This window comes from Puntigrus tetrazona, chromosome 7 (genome assembly GCF_018831695.1).
Source record: "Puntigrus tetrazona isolate hp1 chromosome 7, ASM1883169v1, whole genome shotgun sequence".
Taxonomy (NCBI): Eukaryota; Metazoa; Chordata; class Actinopteri; order Cypriniformes; family Cyprinidae; genus Puntigrus; species Puntigrus tetrazona.
In genome coordinates, this window is record NC_056705.1 from 38,741,451 (window position 1) to 38,768,065 (window position 26,615).

General features: G+C 35.1%; 1 protein-coding gene across 1 annotated transcript in view; it reads right to left on the minus strand.

The window, feature by feature from the left end:
* The window catches only part of adgra3 (adhesion G protein-coupled receptor A3), a 39,473-nt gene extending 13,197 nt beyond the window's left edge, over positions 1 to 26,276 (minus strand). The window contains exons 1-9 of the mRNA XM_043244508.1: positions 24,923 to 26,276; positions 17,514 to 17,585; positions 10,277 to 10,348; positions 6,620 to 6,691; positions 4,313 to 4,384; positions 3,851 to 4,011; positions 2,547 to 2,760; positions 1,430 to 1,594; positions 13 to 214 (exon numbers count right to left, since the gene is read on the minus strand). Of these exons, the coding sequence (XP_043100443.1) occupies positions 13 to 214; positions 1,430 to 1,594; positions 2,547 to 2,760; positions 3,851 to 4,011; positions 4,313 to 4,384; positions 6,620 to 6,691; positions 10,277 to 10,348; positions 17,514 to 17,585; positions 24,923 to 25,143 (1,251 nt within the window). The 5' untranslated portion in view covers positions 25,144 to 26,276. The remainder of the gene's footprint in view (positions 1 to 12; positions 215 to 1,429; positions 1,595 to 2,546; positions 2,761 to 3,850; positions 4,012 to 4,312; positions 4,385 to 6,619; positions 6,692 to 10,276; positions 10,349 to 17,513; positions 17,586 to 24,922) is intronic.
* Positions 26,277 to 26,615: the final 339 nt, after the last annotated feature.

Consider the following 26,615-nt stretch of genomic DNA (forward strand, 5'->3'; position numbering starts at 1 on the left):
GCACGCATCTACCTGGTTGATGATGTAAAGCACACGCGTGACGTCTTTCATGTATTCACAGCGCGAGTAGTCGTCCTCCGCCCACTGTCCGTTGCGGCCACATCTCCTCCACGCCCGGCGATCTTCCGCCGAGCTGCCCGAGTAAATGCCCGCTCCGCTCACCTGTCGTTTACAAGGCAAGTACGCCGTGATGCCAGCCAGCGTCCGAGGCCATCTGTATAAAAACATTCAATGCATGCTCATACCCAACCGTCCCAGGCGTTGCATATCAATAAATAGCCCTAAATGGTAATATATTGGTTTTGATTGAACATGCATTGACTAAATGAGCATAAGAATTAATTTTAGGCTTGTGCTGTTAGATGCATCTCTTAGATCGGTTACCACTAGAGTGCAGCGAAGAGCTAGAATATTGAATATTGTTTTGATATCTTTACAGATAGAAAAAGTTGAGGATCAGGAAGATTTATTAATATCGCATTAAATTGATCAAAAGGCAAATGCTTTGAATATTGTTTTGATATCTTTACAGATAGAGCTTAAAATTTTAGTTTTCCACAGTTGAGGATCAGGAAAAATTTATTAATATCTAAGTAAAATAAGTTCTAGCTAAAGCAATTAAATTGATCAAAAGCGCCAGCAAATGCATTTGTAATGCTAGAAAAGATTTTCATTTCACATAATAGCTTTTTTTTTTACTTTTTACTGATCAAAGGATCTAAGTAGCAAAGTTTTCAAAACTGATAAGTCAGAAATGTTATTTCGAGCAGATAATCTGGTCTTTTTTTAAAATCAAATACCAATGTTATATAGGCTAATTATGCATTCTTCATAACAACCTGTTTACCATATTATTCATTATTTCAAGCAGACATACATTAATTTCTATAAATAGATTTGGATTAATCTTTAGGACCACTCTTGACTAAATCACTTTTGTTGCTTTATTAACATCAGTGACTATAGCAGCTAAATTAGGCTGCTATCCCTTTAAAACATCCACTTAAGATGCAATCAACTGTTAGCGTGAATGTTAGTCAAAACAGACATCGATTCTCTGTTTATTCTTCTTTCAAGAGTAACTTAAGTGTCTCATTTTTATTAGCTGACGAAAACGTCAATAGATTTTCAAAACAGTTTTTGTCATTTAAAATTAGTTTCTTTACCAACATTAGGTTAAAAATGTCGACGAACGTTATGATGAAAATGACTGAAAATCTGAAAATTCGGCTTTGCATCAAAGAAATAAATTCCATTTTAAAATGCATTACAATACTAAAAAGCTATTTTAAATTCTAATAATATTTCACTTTTTTCCCCCACTCTATTCTGCTTAACTAAACAGCCTTATTGAGCAATAGAGACTTTGAAAATCTCCCTAGCGCCTCCAGACTTTGAACACTAGACGTCAGGTGTGCACTGGACTCACCTGTACTCTCCTTTGTTGTTCGACACTCGATCTGGTAAGCAGTATTTGGCAGAGCTCTCCAGAACCACGATGTGGACCGTCCTGGTGTTGTTTCCTCGACTGGTGCGCACACGACACTCCCAGTCCCCGGTGAACCCCGGCTGGATGTTGGAAATGGTCAAGGCGCTGTTCGAGGACAAATCAAACGACACAAAAACTCAAGAGTCAAGATTTCGAATTGAGCTTAAAGATTTTAGTTTTCCACAGTGCTACTGTTAACAAACTAAAAGTAAAACATTACAAAACTTTTGAAAAAAACTAAACTAAATATTTTGAGAAAAGTGTCTTGAAAACTAAGTAAAATAAGTTCTAGCTAAAGTACTAAAACTAAAAAATACATAAAAAATACAGAAATGGTGTATGTTTTTGTGTGATTTTTATTTATTTATATATATATATATATATATATATATATATATATATATATATATATATATATATATATATATATATATTTTTATATATATATATATATATATATATATATATATTTTTTTTTTTTTTATATTTATATATATATATATGTGTGTGTGTGTGTGTGTGTATATATATGTGTGTGTGTGTGTGTGTGTGTGTGTGTGTGTGTGTGTGTGTGTGTGTGTGTGTGTGTGTGTGTGTGTGTGTGTATATATATATTTTATGTGTGTTTGGACAAAGTAATCTTTTTAAGTAATTTTAAATTTTAGAAGAACCAATTAGTCAAATTGTAAAAAAAAAAATTGGCTAAATTACAACAACTGAAGCTAAACAATAAAAAACTAAAAACACAAATATTTAGTATCATCTTTTCTTGTTCTACTAAAACAGCACGGATATTCAAAGAGGGATGCTTTGGCAGAATATACTGTTGCAGCACAACCTACATTCTTCTCCCTTTAAGAACAAAGCATGGCTTTTTTTAAGTTCTGGTATTTTCCAGCACAATGTTGACAGATCAAGTGTGAGTTTATATTTCAGGTGTACGTATCGTCACGCTCCAAGGCAAACGCCGTGTGATTCACGCATATCTAGTGTGCACAAATGCCCTTCTGCAGTGGGTATTGGGTTTGGTATCTCCGTCTCGGCTGGCTTCTATTACCTGGCTATTAAAGAGCAATTCTGCACCATGCTTTTCTCGATGTAGATGCCCTGAGTGGCATCGGGTTCCACCATCTTCCCGTCCTGATACCACAGGACCTGCATGTCCTCGTCCACGAAAGAGGCCATGCACTGAAACGGCAGGCTGTCTCCCTGGAAGACGATCTGATGCTGGGACGGAGTCATCTGGAAGGAGGGAAGCTCTAGAGGAGCGTCTAAAATAGAGAAGGGAGGAAAAACAAAAAGAGAGAGAGACGCTGTGGTGAGCCGCAGATGACGGTTATGTGCAAAAGCTGACATTAATGAGTGATCCGAGAGAGGTTTCGTTGTAGTTCTTGCACAAGCTATGGTTACAAAAGTCCAAAATCAACACAAACGGGAGGCCGGGACCAAGGCTCAAGGTCTTTTATAGCAGGATTACTCTGCTTTTGGTGAAGGAGAGCGTGCCTGTATTAGTAAAAGAATAGGAAATCAATGGTTTTGAGCTTTTTTTTCCTCTTAGATATTAGAAATACTGCAGTTTTTGTAAAAAAAAAAAAAAAAGATTGGAGATTTAGTCGTGGAAAGCTAAACTCGTCTTATCAGAATACGCGTTGCACAATGTATCGTGAAATACGACAAAATAAGTGCTTCATCTAGGTGTTTGATCATTTACCAGGAAAAAAAAAAAAAAAAAAAAAAAAAGCAGAAATTTTAGAAAAGAAAAATGTTATTAAGCTAAACAGAAATCTAAACATAAAATTAAATATAAAAAAATATAGAAAGGGACTAAAACATAAATTAGCATTAAAAGAAAAACGAGAAATATATTAATAAATATTCTAACAGTATGCAAAAATACTAAAATGACACTGACTTTGTTATATATTAGTTGAATAAAAATGTATATATGTGATATTTGTTATAACAAATATAATTATACTATATGTAAAGATAATATGCACGGATTTATAATACAACTAAAAATATATATTTTTATGTATTGTTTAAATCAACGTTTTCTAAATGTACATTTAATCCATTTCTGAACTTTAAACGAAAATATACTACAAAAACTACTCAATGATCTGTATTTAAAAAAAAAAAAATTTTAATTATATATATATATATATATATATATATATATATAAATATATATATATATAGAGAAAAATATATATTTATTATTATTATTATTATTATTAATCAATTTTTATACATTTTATTTTTTTAATTTATATTATTATATATATTTGTAAATGTTACTCAGTTTAAAACAGAAGTTAGTGGAAAACCTCCACTATGCTAGTGAGTGTGTATTCTTACCACAGGTGAGTGTTTCTGTCCGGAGCGAGGTGATCAGCTGACCCTGAAGGGAGCGAGGGAACGAGCAGCGAGTCTCCTTCACCCCTATCGCCTTCTCTTTGATCCAGACCACCAGCCATTGCAGGTTACAGTCACACAGGAGATAAGGGCTATCAAACTCCCTAAATAAAGCACACAGCGTGTTCAAAAATCATAAAAAAACGTCATCAGCGCCAAACGATAAGATCGCAAGAACATTCCTTTCTACAAGATTGTGGGTCAACGGATGCATCGGATTCAAGTCTGAGGGTAAACTCAAGTATAAACATGCCAAGTGTTACAAATGACCTTATTTCCAGTCTTTAATTGAATGAATATGAAGCACTAATAATAAACAGCAAGCTCCATTTTATTTTAGATGGTCATTTGCGGCTTCGCTGCAATTTTGTGTGCAAATGATGCAAAGTAAAACAAAACACTTACAGTATTTTCAGAGAGCCAAGGCTGTCGAATATCCCTTGAGACAGAGAAGAAAACTTGTTCTCCGAAAGATTACTACAATTAAGAAAAAAAGAAGAATTAATGAGCAAAATGTACTGCGCTAGATGAAAACTGATGTATCATTGGTAATATTGTGCACTGAAGAAAAAAAAAAAAAAAACTAAAATAATAAAAAAATGAAATAAAATAAGCTATATAATAAAATATACAAAATGTTTTATTTTGTTAATATTTTAAAACTAATTTAATTTACTTTTTACATATTTTTATACAAATTTTATTTTAGCTAGTTAACATTTCTCATCTTGAATTTTGAAATGCTAAAATAAAATACAGAAGAGTATAATAATATAATAGAATTAAATTAAAAAAATTAAAAATTATATAAACACCCAGTACTGGGTGGAAAACAAACCCCAAAAAAAACCCTAAAAATAAATTTTACACAAGAAATTAAAAACAAATGTACAGAAATGTTAACTAAAATGAAAACAAAAACATAAAATATAAAAATGACCATTAATAAAACCTTTTTTTAATTTGTCTTTAAGTGTCTTGAGAGGTGCTCATGCATGAAATGCATTATAATTACTACTATCATGAAACATTACACACTGATCCGAACATCCGCCAAAACTGCGCAAAATCATTTTAATGTTTTTGGACAACTTTCATAACCACAAAGGCAAAGGGGTCATATCTGCTGAAGAGAAAAAAAACCCCCAAAACAACAACTTAAGGACCGTAATTCTGGTCCCATTTATTCAAGTGGGATCCATTAACATATTAACCTAAAAAGCCTGATTCCAAACAGTTTATGTTTTCAATTTATCCTGTATACCCTTGACATCGCATCTGTTTTGGGGCGAAATCTGTTGAGTTTCAGCTGCTGTCTTAATTGAAACGACTGGATCAGTCGTGATCTTCACCTTCAGCAGGTGAGAACGGCGCTCCGAGTTACTCGGGCATCTGTCTCCGCGCTCCCGGGACGCCAGCGTTAACGCGCTCATCTAACAACACCTGTTACCAGCTTTAGCTTTCTGTGAAGGCTAATTAAGCTAATGAATCTCAGCCAAACCCCAACGACATTCGTGTTCTCGTCGGCGCAATCTAATATGAATATCTGCCGACAAACAGACGGATTGATGAACTGTTAAATGGAGAGAATAACTTGCAATGCATTATAAAATATGGATTTAATGTGCGTCGCCAGATTAATTTTACACAAAGCATGTGACTTTGTTGTTATGAATGTGGTTTATGACACTATAAACAATCCACGTATGCAAAAATACTAGAATTTGTTACATATATATTGATTGAGAGGGGAAAAAAAATATATATATATATATATATATATATATATATATATATATATATATATATATATATATATATATAATAAAATATATATATATATATATATATATATAAATATATAAATAATATATATATATATATATATATATATTATTTAGATTTTTTTATTTATTTTATTATATATAATTTATATATATATATATATATATATATATATATATATATATATATAATATAAATAATAAAATAATAAAATAATAAAAAAATATAAATATATATATATATATATATATATATATATATATAAATATAAATAAATGTAAATAAATATAAATTAAATAAAAATAAATATATATATATATATATATATATATATATATATATATATATATATATATATATATAAAAAAATAAATAAATGTAAATAAATATAAATTAAATTATATATATATATATATATATATATATATATATATATATATATATATATAAAAAAATAAATAAATGTAAATAAATATAAATTAAATTATATATATATATATATATATATATATATATATATATATATATATATATATATATATATATATATATATATATATATAAATATATATATATTATATATATATATATATATATATATATATATATATATATATATATATAAAATTTTATAAATATACACAGAACAATTGCCAACATTAAAACTCGATATATTACAAAATTATAATACAACTAACACTAAATAATAAGACAAGGTTTTCAAAATTTGCAATTAATTGTTTTCCAAACTTGAAAAGAAAATGCACTACAAAAACTATATAATTATCAGTATATATAAAAATAAAAGAAAAGCAGAAAAATTTGAGAAGAAAATATTGAAACATTTACATGACTATTTCTTTCAAATGAAAAAGTGGTATTTCGACAAATTCAGTAGAGATGTAGCAGAGATAAAACATGACTTACAGTTTAACAAGGTTTGTGAGGCCTTTAAAGACGTCCACGTGGAGGCAGCCGATCAGGTTTTTGGACAAGTCTCTGCAAGGTACAAAAGATAAGAGAAAGAGTTATGTAAACTCTGTTATTCGACATTTCTTACCTGGATGCGTCCAAACCTAAAGAGTTTCAGAAACAGATAATACATACAAACGCAATGCATACAATTGGCAACATTTTCCAGTAATTTAATACTCTTGCCATCTAAATGGTAAGGAAGTCCATTTGTGCCGCTGAAAAAGAAAGAACTAAAATACATAAAAGGTACTTGCTGCTCTCAAAATTCATCTCTTCTCAGAATTAAATGATGAACTACAATTCAGATTTTATACGTTGCATTTCTGATAAAAGAAAGTGAAATACAAAATTTGAAATTGCAAGGAGAAAAAAAAGGTAAAATAACAACTGTGAGTTAAATAGGATGCAATTATAGATTTTTTTTAATAATTTTATTTTTTACATTTTTTATTCAGTGGGTGGAAACACCACCACAGGAAGAACTAAAAAAAAAAATCCAACATAATTACAGCTATAATTATTTGAGCTATTAATCTGTAAATATCATTCTGGTCTTGAACAGCATTACTGTAGTGTGGTTTTATTTATATAAAAAGTTTTAGTAATTTTATTACGTGCTTTTGCTTTTTCATTATCTGTTTTTTAATTAAAAATGTTCAATTGAATTCATATTTACTTCAGCTTTAATTTTGAGGTTTTTAACTTTTTCATCTATTAGTTATATTTAATTTCATGGTTTTTTTTAATTGCTTAAACGATAAACAATACGGTTTAATGGGTCTTGATAAAATGTAACGGCATCCGTACAGCCATGAAGCACAAAAAAAACAAAACACGAGACTTCACCAAACCCCAATTAGGAAATGATCTCATCCTGCCTGTATTTTATTGAAAGCGTCAGCCAAGCAGCCGTTGAATCCCAGACAAAACACAAGTCCTCCTGTCAATCCAGCAGCCGTCCCGGTCTTCACGCAGGACACGGCATGTTTTCGGCCCATTGAATCGCTGCCTTTCATGTCGAGCCACACGTTTTAGGCGTACAAGCACGAGACTTTGATTCACAACAAGCTTCGCTCCGACATTCGAAAGCGCAGAGAGGTGCGCGCGAATGATTACAATATGACGCTAAAACAAGAAAAACAAGCATAAAGCCTAGTGCCAATGCGGTCAGTTCTTAAAGCAAACGGCACAACTTGAATTTAACGGCAGGTCTCGTAATGTGTTTTTAGAGTAATACAAAGCCTTTGTGCGCTCCTGTATTTGACTCATGTGACTCCGAATGGAAATGGAAGGGACTATCATACCAGAGGGCTTAACAGCAGCAGGAATGCAAGGCTGGCCTTTCTGATGAAGCCCTTGCGCGAGCGCTTCTTCTTCACGGTCGTCTAAAATATTATTTGTTGTGTAAACGCTGAACGGTGATGGTTTTCCTTCTATCCCTGTGAATGAACTTGGTTCCACATAAATCCTATCCTTGATATCCTTGCGCGTGTTTATTAAACACAGAATTTATAATGTTTTTAATATAAAGTCTCCTATGCTCACAGATTTATTTGAACAGAGTAAAGCAGTAACATTGTGAAATATGTGTATTATTATTATGCAAAATAGCAGTTTTCTATTGTCATATTTTAATACACTGAAGCAATGCTGAATTTTCATCATTCAGATTTTCATCACATTAACAAACCAAAAATAACTGAGAACTAAGATAACTCAAATAACCCCATAAATAAATATATAAATAAAAATATTTAAATAAATATAATAATAAATATATATTAAAAAAAAATATATATATATATATAAAATATATATATATATATATATATATATATATATATATATATATATATATATATATATATATATATATATATATATTTTTTTTATTTATTATATATATATTTTTATTTTTATATTAATTTATATATATATATATATATATATATATATATATATATATATATATATATATATATATATATATATATATATATATATAATTTTTATTTTTGAGACACAATTTTGAATATTTAATATTAAACAAAATATTATAATATAAATCTCTTTTTAAAGAATAAACCCTGACATTTAATTTTGTTGGAGTAATAATTTTACGGTTTAATTAAGTATGAATAATGCTCATCATGATCACATAAAACTGCCTTTCATATAACACTAAGATATTATCATCTCTCGCATCATCTTCTCAAGCTAATGACTAATAAATGCATTTGGTAATTAGCATCAGCGATTTCTTTGAAGCTCGGGACACTTTGACATTTGGCAAAGTAGCTTGGACTATAAAACCGAAAATTCATCTTCTGCGCTCTCTCAAAAGTCAGCAAGACAGCGATTCTTTTACAGGGGAGCTGCATACTTCTCCATTTAGCCAGCCAAAGAGAAGTTTATATTGGCAAGGAGTGAGTCGTATTACACGACCGGGCCATACACGCGAACCTCGCAGGAGAACGTATATAACCCAGAGCTCGCCACATACACACTCAACACAAAACACAGAACAAACTCTCCTTTCTTTCGCCAACTCTCTCACACACACACACACACACAGAAATACTGGCATGTTAAAGTCGATAGCATCAGTCATACTGTGCAGAGTGCTGTCTGGACATTGTCCATCTGGAGTGAAGAACTGCAGAACGATGAAGTCTTATTTCAGTGGCTGCACACACCCAACGGAGATGTTTTTACTTGAATCAGAGCATTTCCACAACAGAGGTGTCGAGTGGTGCTGTTTCATTACTGCAGTTCTGTTTTATACATCTTTTCAGTTCAAGTTTTAGTCGAAGTTTAGCTACCACAATAAAATAACCCATGTCAGAAATTAATCTTAAGAAAAGGGGGGGGAAAGCAGAAAATAGCAAAAAAGTACACACACACACACACACACACACACACACACACACATATATATATATATATATATATATATATATATATATATATATATATAGCGTGTGTGTGTGTGTTTTTATTACAATAAAATAAATATTTAATGAAATTAAATAAAATTACACAAAGAGGTCATACCAAAAGGTCATCTGATATATATTTATAAATATTAATATATATAAAAATATAAATATTTATATATAAATATTTATATATATATATATATATATATATATATATATATATATATATATATATATATATATATATATATATATAAAATTATATGTAGATCATTTATTAAAAAAACTTATTTGTCTGTCTAAAATTATTTTTTTCATTTTCATGTTAGTTATTTTAGAACATGAATTTGTGCTAAATAAATAAATGTCACCTTGGCAACAAGCTGAAATAAAATAAGTTTAAGATTTTTAACTTTAGAAGTCTTTGATTCGAAGTAACACTTTTTCTGGAGTTAGTTTTAGGGGCTGTTTCCAGAAAAATAAAAAAACCGAACAGAGAGACATCACCAACTAGTGGCCTGGAAGATGTACTGCAGCACTTTCTATTATTTTAACGACTGCTTTGAAACATTTCAGAAACGCGAACGAAAACCTTTTCCGATTTCAGTCGTCTAAACATACCTAAATTGTCAACGCGCTTTACACACGAGCGACAAATAATAATACTTACAGTCTTTTGAGGGCGAAAAGTCCATGAAAAGCTCCTGGTTCGATGTGTGTGATTATGTTGTTCTTTATGTCCCTGTGAGAAGAAAAAAAAAAAAAGTTTTAGACAGAACATTATCAAACGCTTAAAAAAAAAATGCCTTTGGTTAATTTCAAACACTCAATTCTAGTTTGAAGCAAACACGAGCCAACCCAAGCCCTATAATAACAGGTTATTCAGAAACATGCCAGTGGGTATAAGACTCAAAGCTTGTGATGCTGTGACGTGCCGCAGCTAACAGCCAGCAAACGCACATCCCTTAATAAATCACTTTCGTTTAGCGGTGTAACCTAACAAGCGGACTGGAAGCTCTTCAAAAGCAGTAACTCAATCGGCGAAATGAATCAGTTTAGGTGATTCAATATCCTCATACGCTGCACGTTATTATGCACCGGTTACAGGAAATGGCACGCTGTCATTTTACGACGATGTGGCACAGTGATATAACGGGGCGATGCGGCGCAGCAGAAACTGACGGAGCGTAAAACAAACAAAGCGTTCGACGATCCCAGAATCTGATATAAGAGGAAGGGCGGTGAAGTTCAAAGGCTCCCGACACTGATACCCAAAGCCCACACCTGCGCTAGTCGGCTAGTCCTGTTGAAAACATCATCACAGGGCTCAAAGGAGGGCTAAACGTGCTTTGAAGTCACGCCATTTGTGGTTTGAGGGTGGAATGGAGGAGAGAGAGAACTCAGAGACTGAGGTGAAAGCAATGGTTACGAAACGTGGAGCAGCGCGACCGTTTGAGACGTTGATAATGATCAGAAATGAGCGCATGTGACGGGGTGTAACGGTTCACGTGTCGCGTAACGTGCGCTTCGTGGCCGCTTTCCAAATCGTAGCAATCGACCCTATCCCCTTGTCAGTGGAGACTTAATTAAGCAGAGCACGTGCGCGTCCACTAACAAGGGGATGAGAACGATCACGTTGACGATTGGGAAAGTGACCACGAATCCTTGCACCCCTAATATATTACCCTTGACCACAAAACCAGCCATTGAGGATCAATCTTTCTGAAATTGAGATGTACACGTCATCTGAAAGCTGAATAAGTAATCTTTCCACTGACGTATGGTTTGTTAGGATCTGACAATGTTTGAAAACTATTTAGAAATCTGGAATCTGAGGGTGCAAAATACCGAAATACTGAGAAAAATCTAGTTGTCCAAGTTCTTCGCAATGAATATTACTAATCAACAATGAGGTTTTTAATATAATTACAGTAGGAAATTCACAAAATATCTGCATGGAACATGATCTCTACTTGATATCTTAATGACTTTTGGCAAAAAATAAAAATCTTTAATTTTGACCCCTACAATGTATTTTTGGCTAATGCTAAAAATACACTTCAAGACTGGTTTTGTGCTCCAGGCTCATATATTAGAAGGATGTTATTGAAGTAATGCCGCTAAAAATTCAGGAATACATTACATATTACAATATATTGAAACAGAAAATGCAGCCTTGGTGAGCATAGGCTTTTTTTTTAATTAAAAAATGTTCCTGACCACAAGCTGGTCGTGGTAATATTTTATAAAAATATTAGTTATAAATGTCAGCACATAACTTTTTCCCAATGACAACAAGAAGTACAACAACAACAATGTTCACCAACTATAAATACCATAGTGACACCATAGTATTATTTTTCAAAAGAATATAGTTTTATATAAACATGATAATAATTACCTGGTAAGTACCTTGGTATCGTAACTTATTAATATTGTTTTCATTTGAATAACATTTAATCTAAATGCATTTCCATTTAGATCAACATTCCTTAGTACTTTATTTCAAATGTTTTGTTCAGTAGTCGGTGCATTAAAGTGATATTTCGAAATTACTGAACGAATGAATTTATTTATTATTCTAAACACATATGCTTTGCTTAATTAAAAAAAAAAGTTTGGAAAAGCAAAGGAATACATTAAGAATTATTTTTTAAACTCAGTGTTTTCATGTCAAGCAAACGGGAATAGCATATGGAAAAGCCTTCTTCTGTGAGAAAAGACATTTACACAGAAGATCTGCTGGAGCTGTAGGTCACGGCGGGCAGATCTCTGGAGTGGAAAGGCAAACACGAGTCCCGGTAGCGCTGCTCATAACCTTCACACGAGGGTCGGAGGAGTGAGGGGAGAGAAGGGAAAACAGTGCACTCAATCCAAACACTCTTCAGCGGTTTCCCAGAATACATTAAGGACAGAAAAGTGACTTTTCAAAATGCATGTGTTGTCATATTTCAACATGGATATGCTGGCTCATTGCCATGACCTGAAACAATAAGTATTAAAGACGACGTAAATCATCCAAAAAAAAAAAAAAATATATATATATATATTAAAAACTCAAAAAGCAGTTCACGCAAGTCACATGATAGCTCTCCGAGACGAACAGACCAACATTTTTTGTAACAGTGAGCTCTTAAAGGGATAGTTCACCACAAAATTACAATTCCATTTAAAGTTCACGGATCCAAAAAAGTCATAAATGCATCCTTAAATCAACACAAAACATTTAATCTAGATTTTGTGAAGGGATATAATTGCTTGTGGTGAACAGACTTTATTTAGGGTTTATTCACATTTAAATAATGACTGAGACATAAATGTCACACTAAATATGATAAGCTAAGCAAACATTTGATTTTCTGCATTTACAAAATTTGCACTCAAAAAGTCAAATCAAGTCCAAATATAACCAAGTAAAATCCACATTAAATTTCATCGAATTTCATCAAATCAAAGCAACCATCTCTCGTCACTAAATTTAATAAACAATCGGATTTACAAGGATTCTTTTATGACACTTTTATGACCTCTTTGAATCTTCAAAGTTCTGGTTGCATAGATCCTCTATATAAAAAAAAAAAAAAAAGCTTTCCATACAAGAACCTTGTAAATTCACTAAATAAAACCTTAATTTGCATTTTGAAGATTAACGAAAGTCTTTTGCACTTGTACAATGTAATGGTGAGTAGATCTTTTTCAGGTGAACTATCCCTTTAAGAACTGGAACTAATTCATTGAGTCAGTCAAACTTAAAGTCCGAATCAGCTCAATTTGTGAAAAAAAAAAACTTTCAGGCTGGTTTTGTGAACCAAACAAAACCATTAACTGAAATTATTTGTAAGACCTATAGTAATGTTGAGATTGTTAGTGAGTAAGTACATTTTTGGTCTGATCTTATACAGGACTTTAATGGCTTATTAGTTAACTGCCATCAGTACCTTTACTTGATAAGCAAAGGCCCAACTCTTTTTTCTTGTCAGTTTTAATGAACAATAATAGTCATCATAAAGAGTATAAGCGAAACGGTCTACTACAGTCTAGTTCAAAATAAATCAAATTAAGTTTTAAACGACTACATTCCCACCTGAAAAACGCTCACAATTACATTACAGGACACAATAACAGTAATATTTTGAAAATGATTGGGTTTTTGGGCAATGTTGTTGTTTCACGTGTCAGAAACTGACAAACAACCAAAAAGAAAGCATACCGAGAAATAAAATTGTGTTTGTGTGAAAATAGAAAATTATAAAATGCACTGTTAAATTTTTCTGTTTGCGCACTCTGTAAATAAAATCATGGAAGCAGATCGGAAACAATCCCCTTGTATCAAGCAAAAGTGATTCTAGTCAGCCAATCAAGGTTCTGCAGCGAGTTTAGCTCAACCCTTACAGAAGGGTACCAAAAAAGTGGTACCATTCATAGTGGAAACAGATACAATTGCATACAGCACTTTACCGAACCCTACCGCTCAATGCAAACGAGCCATAAAAGACTTGGAATATTGAGCAAAAGTTGTATGAACCAAATTTTTATGATGTTTCAATGCAATTGTGGAGCTTGAAAGCCCCATTCGGTTTCAGTGAATGAACAACTTCCGACAAAGTCATTCGGGTTTAAAACAACATTTTACATTTTATGTGAACGGTCCTTTTAACTGCAATAATACGTTTTTTTACCAATTCTTCAGTCTCTAAGAGTGCACGCGCGCACACACACACACACACACACCAAATCACCGGCACGGAGACAAAGAGTCAGTGAATAATGTGTGAATCAGACTGCTGACATCTCTGGCTTCAGCGCGGTTCATTAGAATGACAAAAGCAGCGCTGTGCTCTGGGCAGAAGGCATCGGAGCGAGAGAGAAGAGTGAAAACAGAAAGCCAGAGAGGGCACAGAGGGAGCAGCACTGGAAGGTAACCGTGCCATGAAAGCCCAGACGCAGAAACCCGCCGCGCCGTCAAGAGAGCGCGAGATGAATTCCTCCGGCTTTCAAAGATATGGGAAGATCAAAGATGTTTACACTTCCAATGTGTTATAAAGACAAGGCTTTAGCTCTTCATCCCCTCGACTGTATCATTCTCCCGACATTAAAGGAGGGCGAAGAATTCCCTCAAATTATAAACGGAACGCTGCGCAGACCCGAGTCTCGAACCAACCCCAACCGCTGCAGTCGGAAGCTCTCAACTCCTCACTCATCTCTCAATCACAACCGTAACAAACATCGATTACAGGCCGACAGTCCATCTGTTGATTTGTTTCCTGAGATGATTCCCTGATCTCACTCGGCTCAGGACCTCTTCATTTAGTGGTGCCATGACATGGGTCCAAACTTGTTTTACGAGGAGGAAAGCCAAGATTCCTGTGATGCTTTTGAAACTGGGAATTAAATTAGGATAAATAATAAAAGAAAAGGCAAATTTATGAATGAATCTTTAGTAAAAATGTTTAAAACGGCACAAATTCCATTTTGGAAAAATAAAAGTAAAAATTAATAATAAAATTAGTGATTTTTCCATTATTAAAATACATTTAAAAACCATAAAATATGAATGCATTAATTCAGCAAGGATCAAAATTTGACTAAAACAATGTTGGAATTTTTATTATTATTATCATCATCATCATCATCATCATCATCATCATCATTTTATTATTATTTCAAATAAATGCTTCTCTAATCTTTGTATTGAAAGAAGTTTACACTAAAATAAATATATATATATATTTATTATTTCTTGAGGACTAAATCATATTAACATGATTTTTGAAGGATCATGTGACACCCTAGACTGATGCTAAAAATTCATCTTTTTTATATTAATATAAATTCCAATGCTTAACCCAATTAATTGCCCATACAGTATTTACTTAAGAATATTATTTGCCATCAAAGTAACTTTAGACTGGTTCTGTATTTTAATGTTTTTAAAAAAATGCATTCTGCTCACCAAGCCAGCATTTATTGATCCAGAATACGGCAAACTGTGAAATATTCTAAATAAATGCTTACTATTTGAATATATTTCTGAATTTTCAGCATCATTACTCTTCAGTGTCATATGATTCTGCTAAAATAATTTTAATATCCCGATTTAAGAAACTATTATTATTATTATTAGCAGTAGTATCATCCTCGATATTTTAAATAGTTGAGTACATTCTTTTAGGATACTCTGATGAAAAGAAAGACCCAAAGATCAGCATTTATCTGAAATAAAAAGCTTTTGTAACATTAAACCATTCAAAAGCTTTGTATTTGGGCTTGGCGAGTAGAAGAAACTTCTTAAAAAAAAAAAAATCTTGGTACTGTATTCTCACAGGAAGCATGCATTTTAAACAGTGACTATAGTAGGCCACATCGACAAGATTTTTAATTTAACTAATAACCCCAACATACTTTAACAAAACCTGAAATAAACACCTGCACCCTTAGAAGAATTCCTCACGGATGACATCATGTGTTAGCACTTCCACGTATCCTGATTCAAACTCATTGACGAGTCTTAAAATGGAGCAAGCGCAAACAAATCAATGCTTTCTTCAGAATAAAGACACTTCTCGAATGGGCTTATTGTGCCTTTATTCTGCTCTTCTTTGAAAGAAACCGGTTCTGTGAACACGTCTATTGGTCAGCGCTCATCGTAAATCTGGGTCACAGTCAAGCAGCAGTATAAGGGAAAGCGCACCTAAACAGCGCCGCTAAATACGGCATTTCAACACACGCCTCTAAATTTAGCTCCAGCGTTCGACCAGCGCTGCTTTGGTGAGTGACACCGAATCTCTAACGGAAACACAGAGCGGAGCCGTAAACCCACGCCAAGACCAGACAATTGTGTTCCCTGAAGGCAACCGCTATAATTAACTTTCACTTGACCAGCCCCCCTCGGTGGGACCTCCTCGAGGTCTCCAACAGCCCTGTGATCCTCGCAGGCACCTTGCTTTCTGCTTGACGACGTTAACGTCAGAGACCAGACGCCGACAGCAAATAAACATTTCAGAACAACTCAGAACGCTAAGAGAGACAAAATGCGACTAGATCGCTTCCATTGTAAACAATGGCGACATCACTTTAAAAGCGAGGAGATGTCATTGCTTCGAATAGTGATCGTACCATATTGAAATAATTGACCGCAAGTACTCTGGGTGTTACCTTTTCATATAAATTGATTCTCGACCCCTTGAAGTGCACTTTAAAGTGCAAATTTAATAAATCTTCAATAATCTATTATCACGACTTAAAGCGGTACACTTAAGCGATGACTGAACGTCTTGAAGCACGAGAAAGTACTTTTCAATAAGCTTAATGCCTTTTAAACGTAGTAAATTGCAACCCAATCACCAACGCATGTTAATAGAAATGACATTTAAGTGTATTTTAGTTTAACAAATGCAATTGCGCCGACTAAACGATTATAAATTACATATAAAATGCGTACTGAAGAGCGTCAAGAGTTTCATATGAATTCAAAACATTTTCATATAATCGCAATTAACGTGCAATCAAGCATTTGAAATCATTACATTCAATTCAGAGCCAAGCATATCGTTTGTGGTGATCGTATTACGCCCGTTTTTGGGTCAACTAGTATACGTTTAATGCATGAAGTCCCTCGTGCTGAAATACACGAAAGATGCGCTGATTGTGAAATTGTGACTTCATAACATTTGGAAGTCTGATTGAGCCGTTTGCTGTAGTTTTGTTAAAGCAAAACATTTTCTTTTAGCTTTGTTAGCTTGCAGGCCTTCTTTTGGCTGCTTAAAAGCATATCATGCCCATATGAAGCGTACTACTTTTTCACAAAATAAATTGATGAGAAATGTTCCTGATCCCAATCTGTTAGTAGTGCGTAAGATTGCATTTTCTAACAAACAAAGCAGAAAAGCAGCACAAATGAAACTCACAGTCGTTCCAGTGATGACAAGCCGATGAAAGAGCCATTCAGAAGTTCCTGGATTTTATTGTTACTCAATATCCTGTGGAGAAAACAAAACAGATATGAAAAATCATGCGATAAACGCAAAAAAGCTACTTCAACTGTAAAACTGATCTTGTGTCAAGTTTGTCCTCAATTCCACATTCTTTAGCGTCTGGACTCGAAGTAACTGAGTAGAAAATATATTTTGCTCATGACAAGGCAGCTGAAAACACAAGAGAAGCTAAGCTCTTAATCGTCAGGAAGAAGCCAACAGCTGAAGATACAATAAGATACGAAAAATAACCCTAGCAGCCAGCCGGGGTGATCACTGCTAACAAAACGGATCACCATCGTCAACGAAAACTGGACTGTGTTCTCCAAATTAAGATTGAATCAAAATGTCTGCTTAATGACAAGAAGTAGATAGATTGATTAATCCCATTTGATCGCTTCTGCTACAGTAAAACAGAACAGGTCTGAAACGAATCGGATGTCGCCTTGCTTCAATTTTCCACACAGATGAAGGCCAGTTGGCTGACAGGACTATCAGTGGAGCGGCGCTCAGAAAAACAGCAGAAAATCTGTTTTGCTACAAACTGTTACAGCGCTATGGATAAATAACGCACTGCGTTGAACTTGGTTCCATTTTCAAACATGAAATCACGTATCAGTTCAAACTCCTAATTTACCACTTATTAATAATTAGTAAGAAAATTGCTAAAACTGAATGTTTATTTTAAAAAAAACTTCTGTAGCAAATGTAGCTTTTGTTCGCCGAAACTGTTAATGCATTACGGTTAAGGTTACTGTAAAGTTTTGCACTTTAATCTGTGTAAAATTGTTAACTTTATAACATTTTGTGCATTGCTTTATTGTATGCGTTATAAGAAAAACAGTATTAAACCTGCTATACGGTTTTATGACAACACTTTTTTGCAACTAAATTTCAATATCGTGATAATACCATATACTGCGATATATGGTCATTTTATAGCAATTAATCGCAAAATATAACTTTGATGCCAGCATAGGCCTTGTGTGTAATCTGTGTATATATTATTTTTAGTGACTTTATTTATATAGATGGATAGATGGTTGTTAGTTAATGCAACAATTAATGTTAACAAACGAAAACTTGTCTTGAGTTTAGAAGTTAGTTCCACTGAGACGATCAAAAAAAAAAAAACTGACTGACATTATACATAGAGTACACTGCTGAATCATGTTTGTTTCTGCTTTCTGAAGCCAAAACATAGAGGAAACATTTTCCGCATGTCTCCTCCATTTTGTGTAATTCAGCAGTAAACAGTGATGTTCATTCCAGAGGAAACGCCACGACTGTTTGTGGTGGGCTGTTTTAGGGACAGTCGTACCGGATGCGGTCGTTCAGGCTCACAAGCCCTTATCCGCAGGTCCCGGGCCAGACTGTTATTATTACGGGGTGCCGAGGGGTGACTTTATTACGAGCTTGGCCTACGGAGACAGCCTGCATATTTTTCTGGCTTTAAGAACACAAACGGTTCCTATCCTCTCCTCACTTTAACAGATTTTCAAGCTCCAGATGTGCAGCGCATTAAGGGAGAGGTATATCGAGTGTCTCGCCGCACTGAGAGGACACGTTCGCACAATGTTAAAGTCAACAAGAAATCAAAACCGATGCCGTTTACTCCCTTAACGCAAATTCCTGGAATAACTGCGTTTTAAAAACTCGTTGAATTGCAGTCACTTGCCCCTCCTCTAAAACAACTTGCCTTTTTGGCTGATGTCAGGGGCCACTTAGGTTTCAACCAATAGGAGCCAGATGTATCCTCCACAACAATTTCTGGTATTGATTACTCCCTTTTCACAATATAATAATCAAGGTCTCTCACTTTGTTATATATTTATTTAGTGCGCTTTCGCTTATGTTTTATTTAACGCCAGTGAGGTTTTATACATCCCAAGCAAACTAAATCTCAGCCAGTCTAATATTTGGAGAAGAGCTCTGCAATGGTCCACAAAACGAACACATTTAAAGCTTGACCTGCAACAAATATGTAGATGCAACTATCGAAAGAGCTCTTCGTTCACGTTCGTATTAAATGAAAACGTATAGATTTTGTTGTGCTTTTGCTTTTTCAATCTGGGCGACTTTAATTGCAGCTTTCCAAACCTATTCCTTGTCAAAAAGGAGGAAGATTTTGAAGTTTGCACGGATAAACCTTGTGACTGTGATATGACGAGATAAATTTGAGAGCGAAACTGATATTCACGAGCGCAGCGATGTCCCCGCCGGGAGCCTTTCGCCTCCCTCATGATTACAGTAGGAGCCCGGGAGAATTACTGACACGCAGGTCCCCGAGTACAAGTTTAACAGCTTCTACAAGACTTCACTGAGCACTGATATGATTTCACAGTTGCTTTCTGCATGTAATTTGGCCTTCAAATGTCATCTAATATGATGCGTTGTCGCTTTCTTTACATTAAAGGCCAATATAATTTACCAAAAAAAGCTTGATATTCAAAAATGCTGATGTGTATTTGCTGTAGAGTAAAATTCTTCCTTGATACTTTATTTTTCACTAAATTATGATATATGCCCAAACTTAGTAATAAACAGCAATATTAAACATTGTGTTATTTTATCACATGACAAACTCCACACGTTTTCTAAAAAGGCCAAATAAAATAACACAGAAATAATTACTCTATCCAGAATGTTGCTATACTTTACATAGCCTTCAGAATTACTGGGAATATATCATAAACATACATTATCTACCAATAAGACATTTTATGTGCCTGATGGGCAAGAACGGAGTACAGACCTGTTATGCAGGCTAACATTTAGTGATCGGGGTGATGACCAGTCGTCTGGGACAGGACATTCAATCAATTAGCATACAAATGAGCGTCTGGTTAGGCACCTACAGGTCTCCTATGCTGGAGACAGATGGTGTAGATACAGCCTTATCTTGATTTTCTGCGAGCATGTAGTCACCAAACAAATAATGCTAATGGAAAGCAAAGAAAGCACAAAACGGTTTACATGAATCGGTCCAAGCTCTTTCTTCTGCAAGCAAAACAAATCAAAAACTTGGAGGACATTTAAACAGCCAATATAGTGTTTGGAAAAATGCTGTGCAATAGGCTAAAAAGCGGATAAATGGCCAAAACAAACTGCAGACAGATTATTTTCCAAATAGTTACATTAAAGGTGAAGTGTAATCAACCTATGAATGGCTTATTGTTCTCTCTGCATGTTAAGTAATGGAAGAAAGTATTTAATTGTCATTGTTTCTACAAAAATAGGAAATAGTTTTACTTCTTAGTCACTTGACCCATGGATGTGGTGTTCATTGCTGCCAACTAGCATTTTTAAATTGGGTTGCAACCATGAAAGTCTAATACAATGGAAAAAAAACAAACTAAACTATTAAGAAATATTTCAACGCTTTTCTGAAATCTCACGCTGCAGTGACCAGGTGTGCTCTGTGGAGAAAAGATCACTCCAGGTGTAGCTTTCAACACTTGCCTAGGAGAAACAAGCCCTACGACCGGCTCACATAAAAAGACAGCTGCACACACATTGCACACAAGACCCATTTACAACTGAAATTGCTATAAACTGATCCCGAGTACTAAGAAACAATGTCACCGTTGGGTGGAGATTTAGTAACTTTCCTAAAGCCATTTGCAAAATATATTTAAGAAGCAGTACAGCCTTCAAACTCCGTATCCAAGCAAAGAAGAAAAGATTATTTTGCTCTCCGTATTATGACCAATAATACGATAAACAGCTTCATAATTGACAATTTTTACACAGGCACTGAACTTCACTAATTCAACATTGAACTGAAATATGACGCTTTAGTCTTTCCAAAGCTGCTTTCCGACAGAATCTTATATTTGTCTGCTTTGCTATAACTAGACTTCCCCCGTTTAATAGTGAAGCTTCTTAAGTAATTCCTATTACCCACTGGATGAAGTGCAATATAAATGAAAGTGACTTAACGTTACCATTTTAATAAAAAGATTATAACTAAATAAACCTTTGCATGGATAAATCATACACCATGTATTTAGAAAATAGGGTGAATTTTCATTTCATGCTGACTTTAACATGATTCGTGCATTTTTAAAGTACTAACAACTTACTTGAAAACAGTACAATGCAAATCAAAAATGCTTGAAATTTAACGACGACGTAAAACGGGGAGCCTTTTCTACACCTTGTTAAAAGGGTGGCCCAATAAACCTGCTGACCCCACATGCTCGTGTGAAGAAAAGCATTTCCCACACCAGGTTTAGTAAAGCAATTGATTTTCTGGGTCAAAGAAGGTCAAAAGAAGTAGTAAGAGTCCATGAGCAACTGTTCCCAGGACCAGCCTGCTTTCCATAGGAAGACAACTTCGCATGAAAGGAATGAACTGCTGAGTTTGCGAGGCGCAAACACTCTCATGCTATCTGTAAATAGCTCAAATGTGGCATTCACTCGTGTGCCAGACCAAGTAACTGAGACACCATGAATGAAGTTTAAGTTTGGCTATTGTCATGCTGAGACTTCCTGTACAAGGCCTGAGAACAAGACTTAATTACCATTCTCATTCAACGGGAGCGGCTCACGAAGCTCGCTTCGCCGCAGTGTAACTCTGGGAAAAAGTCAATCTAGGGTTCCTAAAACATCAGTTTCAGCAAAAGTTGTTTTGGAGGGCTAAAACATCGAAGCTTAATTTGCGCTTCCTAAAATGGCGCATTTGTCTGTTTGAGCATCCATTTCACCGAGAAAGCACGTTAGCAGCGTCCATGCACTTCACGGTCACCAAAAATGACGGTAGAGTAGCAAAAATATAAAAACTGTAAATACATTAAAGGGGTAATATGTTCCCCTTTAGGTTTTCCTTTCTCTTTGAAGAGTTACAAGCTGTTGGCGATATTACTGGTGATATCCAAAAGAGATATTCTTTATAAAGTCGTTAAAACTTGTCCACACCCCCCTAAACCGTCTCGTTTAAACAAGCCCCCACGTCTATGTCACTGTGTGGGTTTGTTTTCATAACACCGACTAAATGTTCACGCAAAGAAAGAAGGCGGAGCCATTATTCTCAATGTAGCGTTGTTGCTGGCGCCATGTTCTGGACGCAATGTCAAAGTGAAACTACTTTGTGTGTGCTTCCAAAAGAAGACAACTAGAAATCAACGGTTAGGTTGTATTCATGCAAGACAGAATAAGTCTTTATAATCAGCAATTATGTCTCCACTGGATGCAACAAATGCCTCGTTTATGGTTTTATCGTTTTTGTGTCATCATGCCGACTCACGGCATCACATTACGGTAAGGGGTGTGACATTTCCATTACACACTTGCGGTATTCGGCCAATCACAACGCACTGGACAGCTGACCAATCACTCCAATATTTGGAGTTTTTGAACCTTAAACCACATAAACATAACGAATACACCGAATACGTTCTTTTCAGCAACGTCTTTATGGCTCACTCACTGACGAAACACTTTATCGGGACTGGTTTATCAACAAACACGGCGAAGTTCAATCGCCCAATTACCTAAATTTAATTAAATTATTGGCCGAATGGAAACTTCACTTTCAGTTTCGCCGTTTAATTCGCACAAACCTCAATCAAGGTGCGCTAACGGCATGCTCCCCCCCCCCCAGGTCAAAGTCTTTGCTTTCACGTGTGTTCTACAAACTCGGCACAGCCACATGACGACAGACGAAAAGACCATTCATGCTTCAGACATGCTTGATATGCATCTCTGAAAGACACACGTCACATGGGCCGCTTTTCAGTTAAACCCTGACGAGGCTCCACTGCCAGCCACCAATAAACCTAAACCAGCGCGAAATATAATAATTCTGAAAACACAGTCAATAACGTCTGAAATTAAGTGTACAGCATGTTACCAAATATAGCCTTGTGACAGAAAAAGAAGCTATTTCCTTAAAGTAGCCGTATAAAACAACACAATTTTTGGATATTACGCTTCCAGACGAGACAAATACGGGCCTTAACAGGTTGTATTTTGAGCAAGCAAGAATTTGATTTCACAAGTTAGATAAGATTTTGATTGGTGGGATACAGGAAGACCAAAAAAAGGGGGTCTCAAGCATACATTCACGAGCATCTTTTAAAAGTTTTTTTAGCCTTGATCTGATAAACTTTGGTGCCAAAGTGCATGACGTAAGAACGTTTGGTAACACTCTAGAATAAGAAACCCTTATTCGCTATTAATTATGACTTTTCCATCAACACATTAGTTTCATTCAAGCTAATTAACAGTTAGTAAGGTAGTTAGTTAAGTTTAGGTATTGGGTATAAGATTGTGTAGAGTAAGGCATTAATATTTGCTTCATTTCTACTAATAAATTATTAAAATTCTAGTAATATGCATGCTGATAAGCAACTAGTTTCAATAAAGCATTACCAAACTTTTGTAGGCTGTTTTTTGTAGACATTTCAACAGATTGTAGTTATTAGAGATTATATACTCGCATTTAAATTTCGGTTTATAAAGTATGCGGTCAAAATAAAAAATATTCTGACGGCAGATATAATTTTTTACAAGTGCGTGCGGGACATTTATGCAAGTGAGGATATCATGATAAAGCAAACTGTGACATAATATATCATGAAACATTAATACAGTGGACTACCAGTAAAAATTTGAGACCAAAAGTTTGATCTGAGCATATTTTGTTACATTCCTTTTCTATAAAGTTATTTCTAAATTTTGGTTAGACTGTATAAACTACACACGTGACCGTGAAGCAGAAAACCAGCCATAAATCACATGGGTGTATTTGTAGTAATGGCCAAAAAAGCAGTGCATGGGACAAAATTATGAAGACATTTTGTAAATTTTCGACTGTAAATAACTCAAAAGTTAATTTTTGAGTAGTAATATGAATTGCTGAGGACTTTATTTAGACAGCTTTTCAATATTCTGATTTTACTTTTTGCTCCAGACTTTCAAATAGTTATCTCAGACAAACACTGACAAACCGTGCATCAATGGGAAGCTTAATATCCAGCTTTCATATGGGCTAATGTATAAATCTCAATTTCTAAAAATGAGCCTTATGACTGGTTTTGTGGTCAAGGTAACACACACACACACACACACACACACACACACACACACACACATACATATATATACACATATGCATATATACACACACACACACACACACACATATATATATACACATATATGTATACACACACACACACATATATACATATAGTAAATTACTTCAAAACTAGGTTTTGTGTTTCAGAAGTACTCAAGAAGGACCAGAAGGCAACAAATTGGAGTGATGATGACTGGCAAAAGGCATTTCTGAGAAACACGGCAATGTTAAAAGCGTGCGCGTGCAGTGAAGGACTTACAGGGAGACTGTCCTGTTGGGAAACGATTCGGGTGAAGGCACCTGACGGAGCTCCATGTTGCTGCAGACCACTTTCCTGTCCAGCGCGTCCCCGGACGGAGAGCTTTTCCCCGCGCTTCTGGCGCGTTCATCGTACGACTTGCATTCAGTGGAGCCGGAGGAGCCAGGGCTCCCGAGCAGCACCAAACACAGCAAAAGCACCCGAGCAGCGCCCGCCGACATTACTCCTGCCTTCCTTGATATTCACACGGCGAGGAGAAGAAGAAGAGGGGGTCAGATTAGCATATAAATAGCCCAGAAAGGCTTTCGTTGCTGTTGTCTATTTCCAAACACGACGGAAATTCGCCAAAAGCCATCAAGCGGAGACGCGGGTCTTTAAGTCACGCTCAAAACGACGAATCTGTTTTTTTTTTAAATCACGGTTTTGTGATCTCCACGTTAAGCAACCCTCGAAGAAGCGGCCGAGCGCCCTGCTTTGTTTTCCGCGAGATTCATCTTTACCCGACGAGTCCGCTGCAGTCGATTTCTCGCCACTTTAAGTCGCTACATTTTCTTTGTTTCCAGTCGAAAGCGGAGATCTCGCTCCTCCACCGAGGGAGACAGCCGCAACCATCCCGGGACAACGGTCTCACAAACTCACGGGAAGCCGAGCGCAAAACTTTTCCTCCGCGCTCATCTCGGCCTCCGGAAGAAAGCGAAAGCGCCTCGGGACCGGCGGTTCTCCTACGACTCCATAAACAAGCCCCTTAAACGCGATGCGTCCGCGCGCGCCCGACATTAAAAAGCATTCCGGACGCGTGAAGTTGCGTTACACTTTGCGACTTCTCCACGCGGGCTCCGGATTAAAAAAAAGAAAGAAGAAGACGCTTTTCGAAAGCCCCGGGCGGACGGTGTGCCCCGGAGCCCCGAGGCTGGAGCCTTGCGGTCGGTCGGCGGAGAAACGCGTGTCGGTGTCCAGCGCCGCTCGGTCCGCCGCGGAGTGCACGAGCTCTATTGGTTTCTTTCAGCCCCAGGCTCCATGTTCCACTTCCTCCCGTGACGTCACCACGGGCTTGGTCCGCACTTCAGTCAAATCACTGGACGTGCAATCCCTAAATTCATATTATTATTATTGTTTATTATTTCTATCTATTGTTATTTCCCATCCGAGCCATTTAGGCTCTCTCCCTACTCTGTCACTTTTATTTTCTATGTGTGTTCACTAATTTTTAAAAGCGTTTCTTAAAGCAATGCCATTTTTATCTATTTGTTTGCTTATTGGAAATGCCATTTTCAGTCTTATATTTTAGCTTCATTTTAAGCTTACAATTTATTTAATTATACGCCTCTGTGCTGTGTATATTTATTATGCGCATCTGAATGCAAGGAAGGAAAAGCGTTATGTTTTCATACATGGCTTATATATATATATATATATATATATATGCACAACTAAAATATATATATATATATATATATATATATATATATATATATATATAACTGCACAACCAAAACACACACAGCACAAATACACAGGCTGTCATGTAAATCACTTGGCAGCACTTTACTAACTTTTTTTTTAAAATAAAGTCGTATTTCAATTATTTAATTAATTTTGTCTATCTATGATTTTATTTATTTTATTTTGTATTTTGCCAATTTATTTATTTAGCTATTTAATGCCGTATCGTTGTTGTTTTTTATGTTTTTCG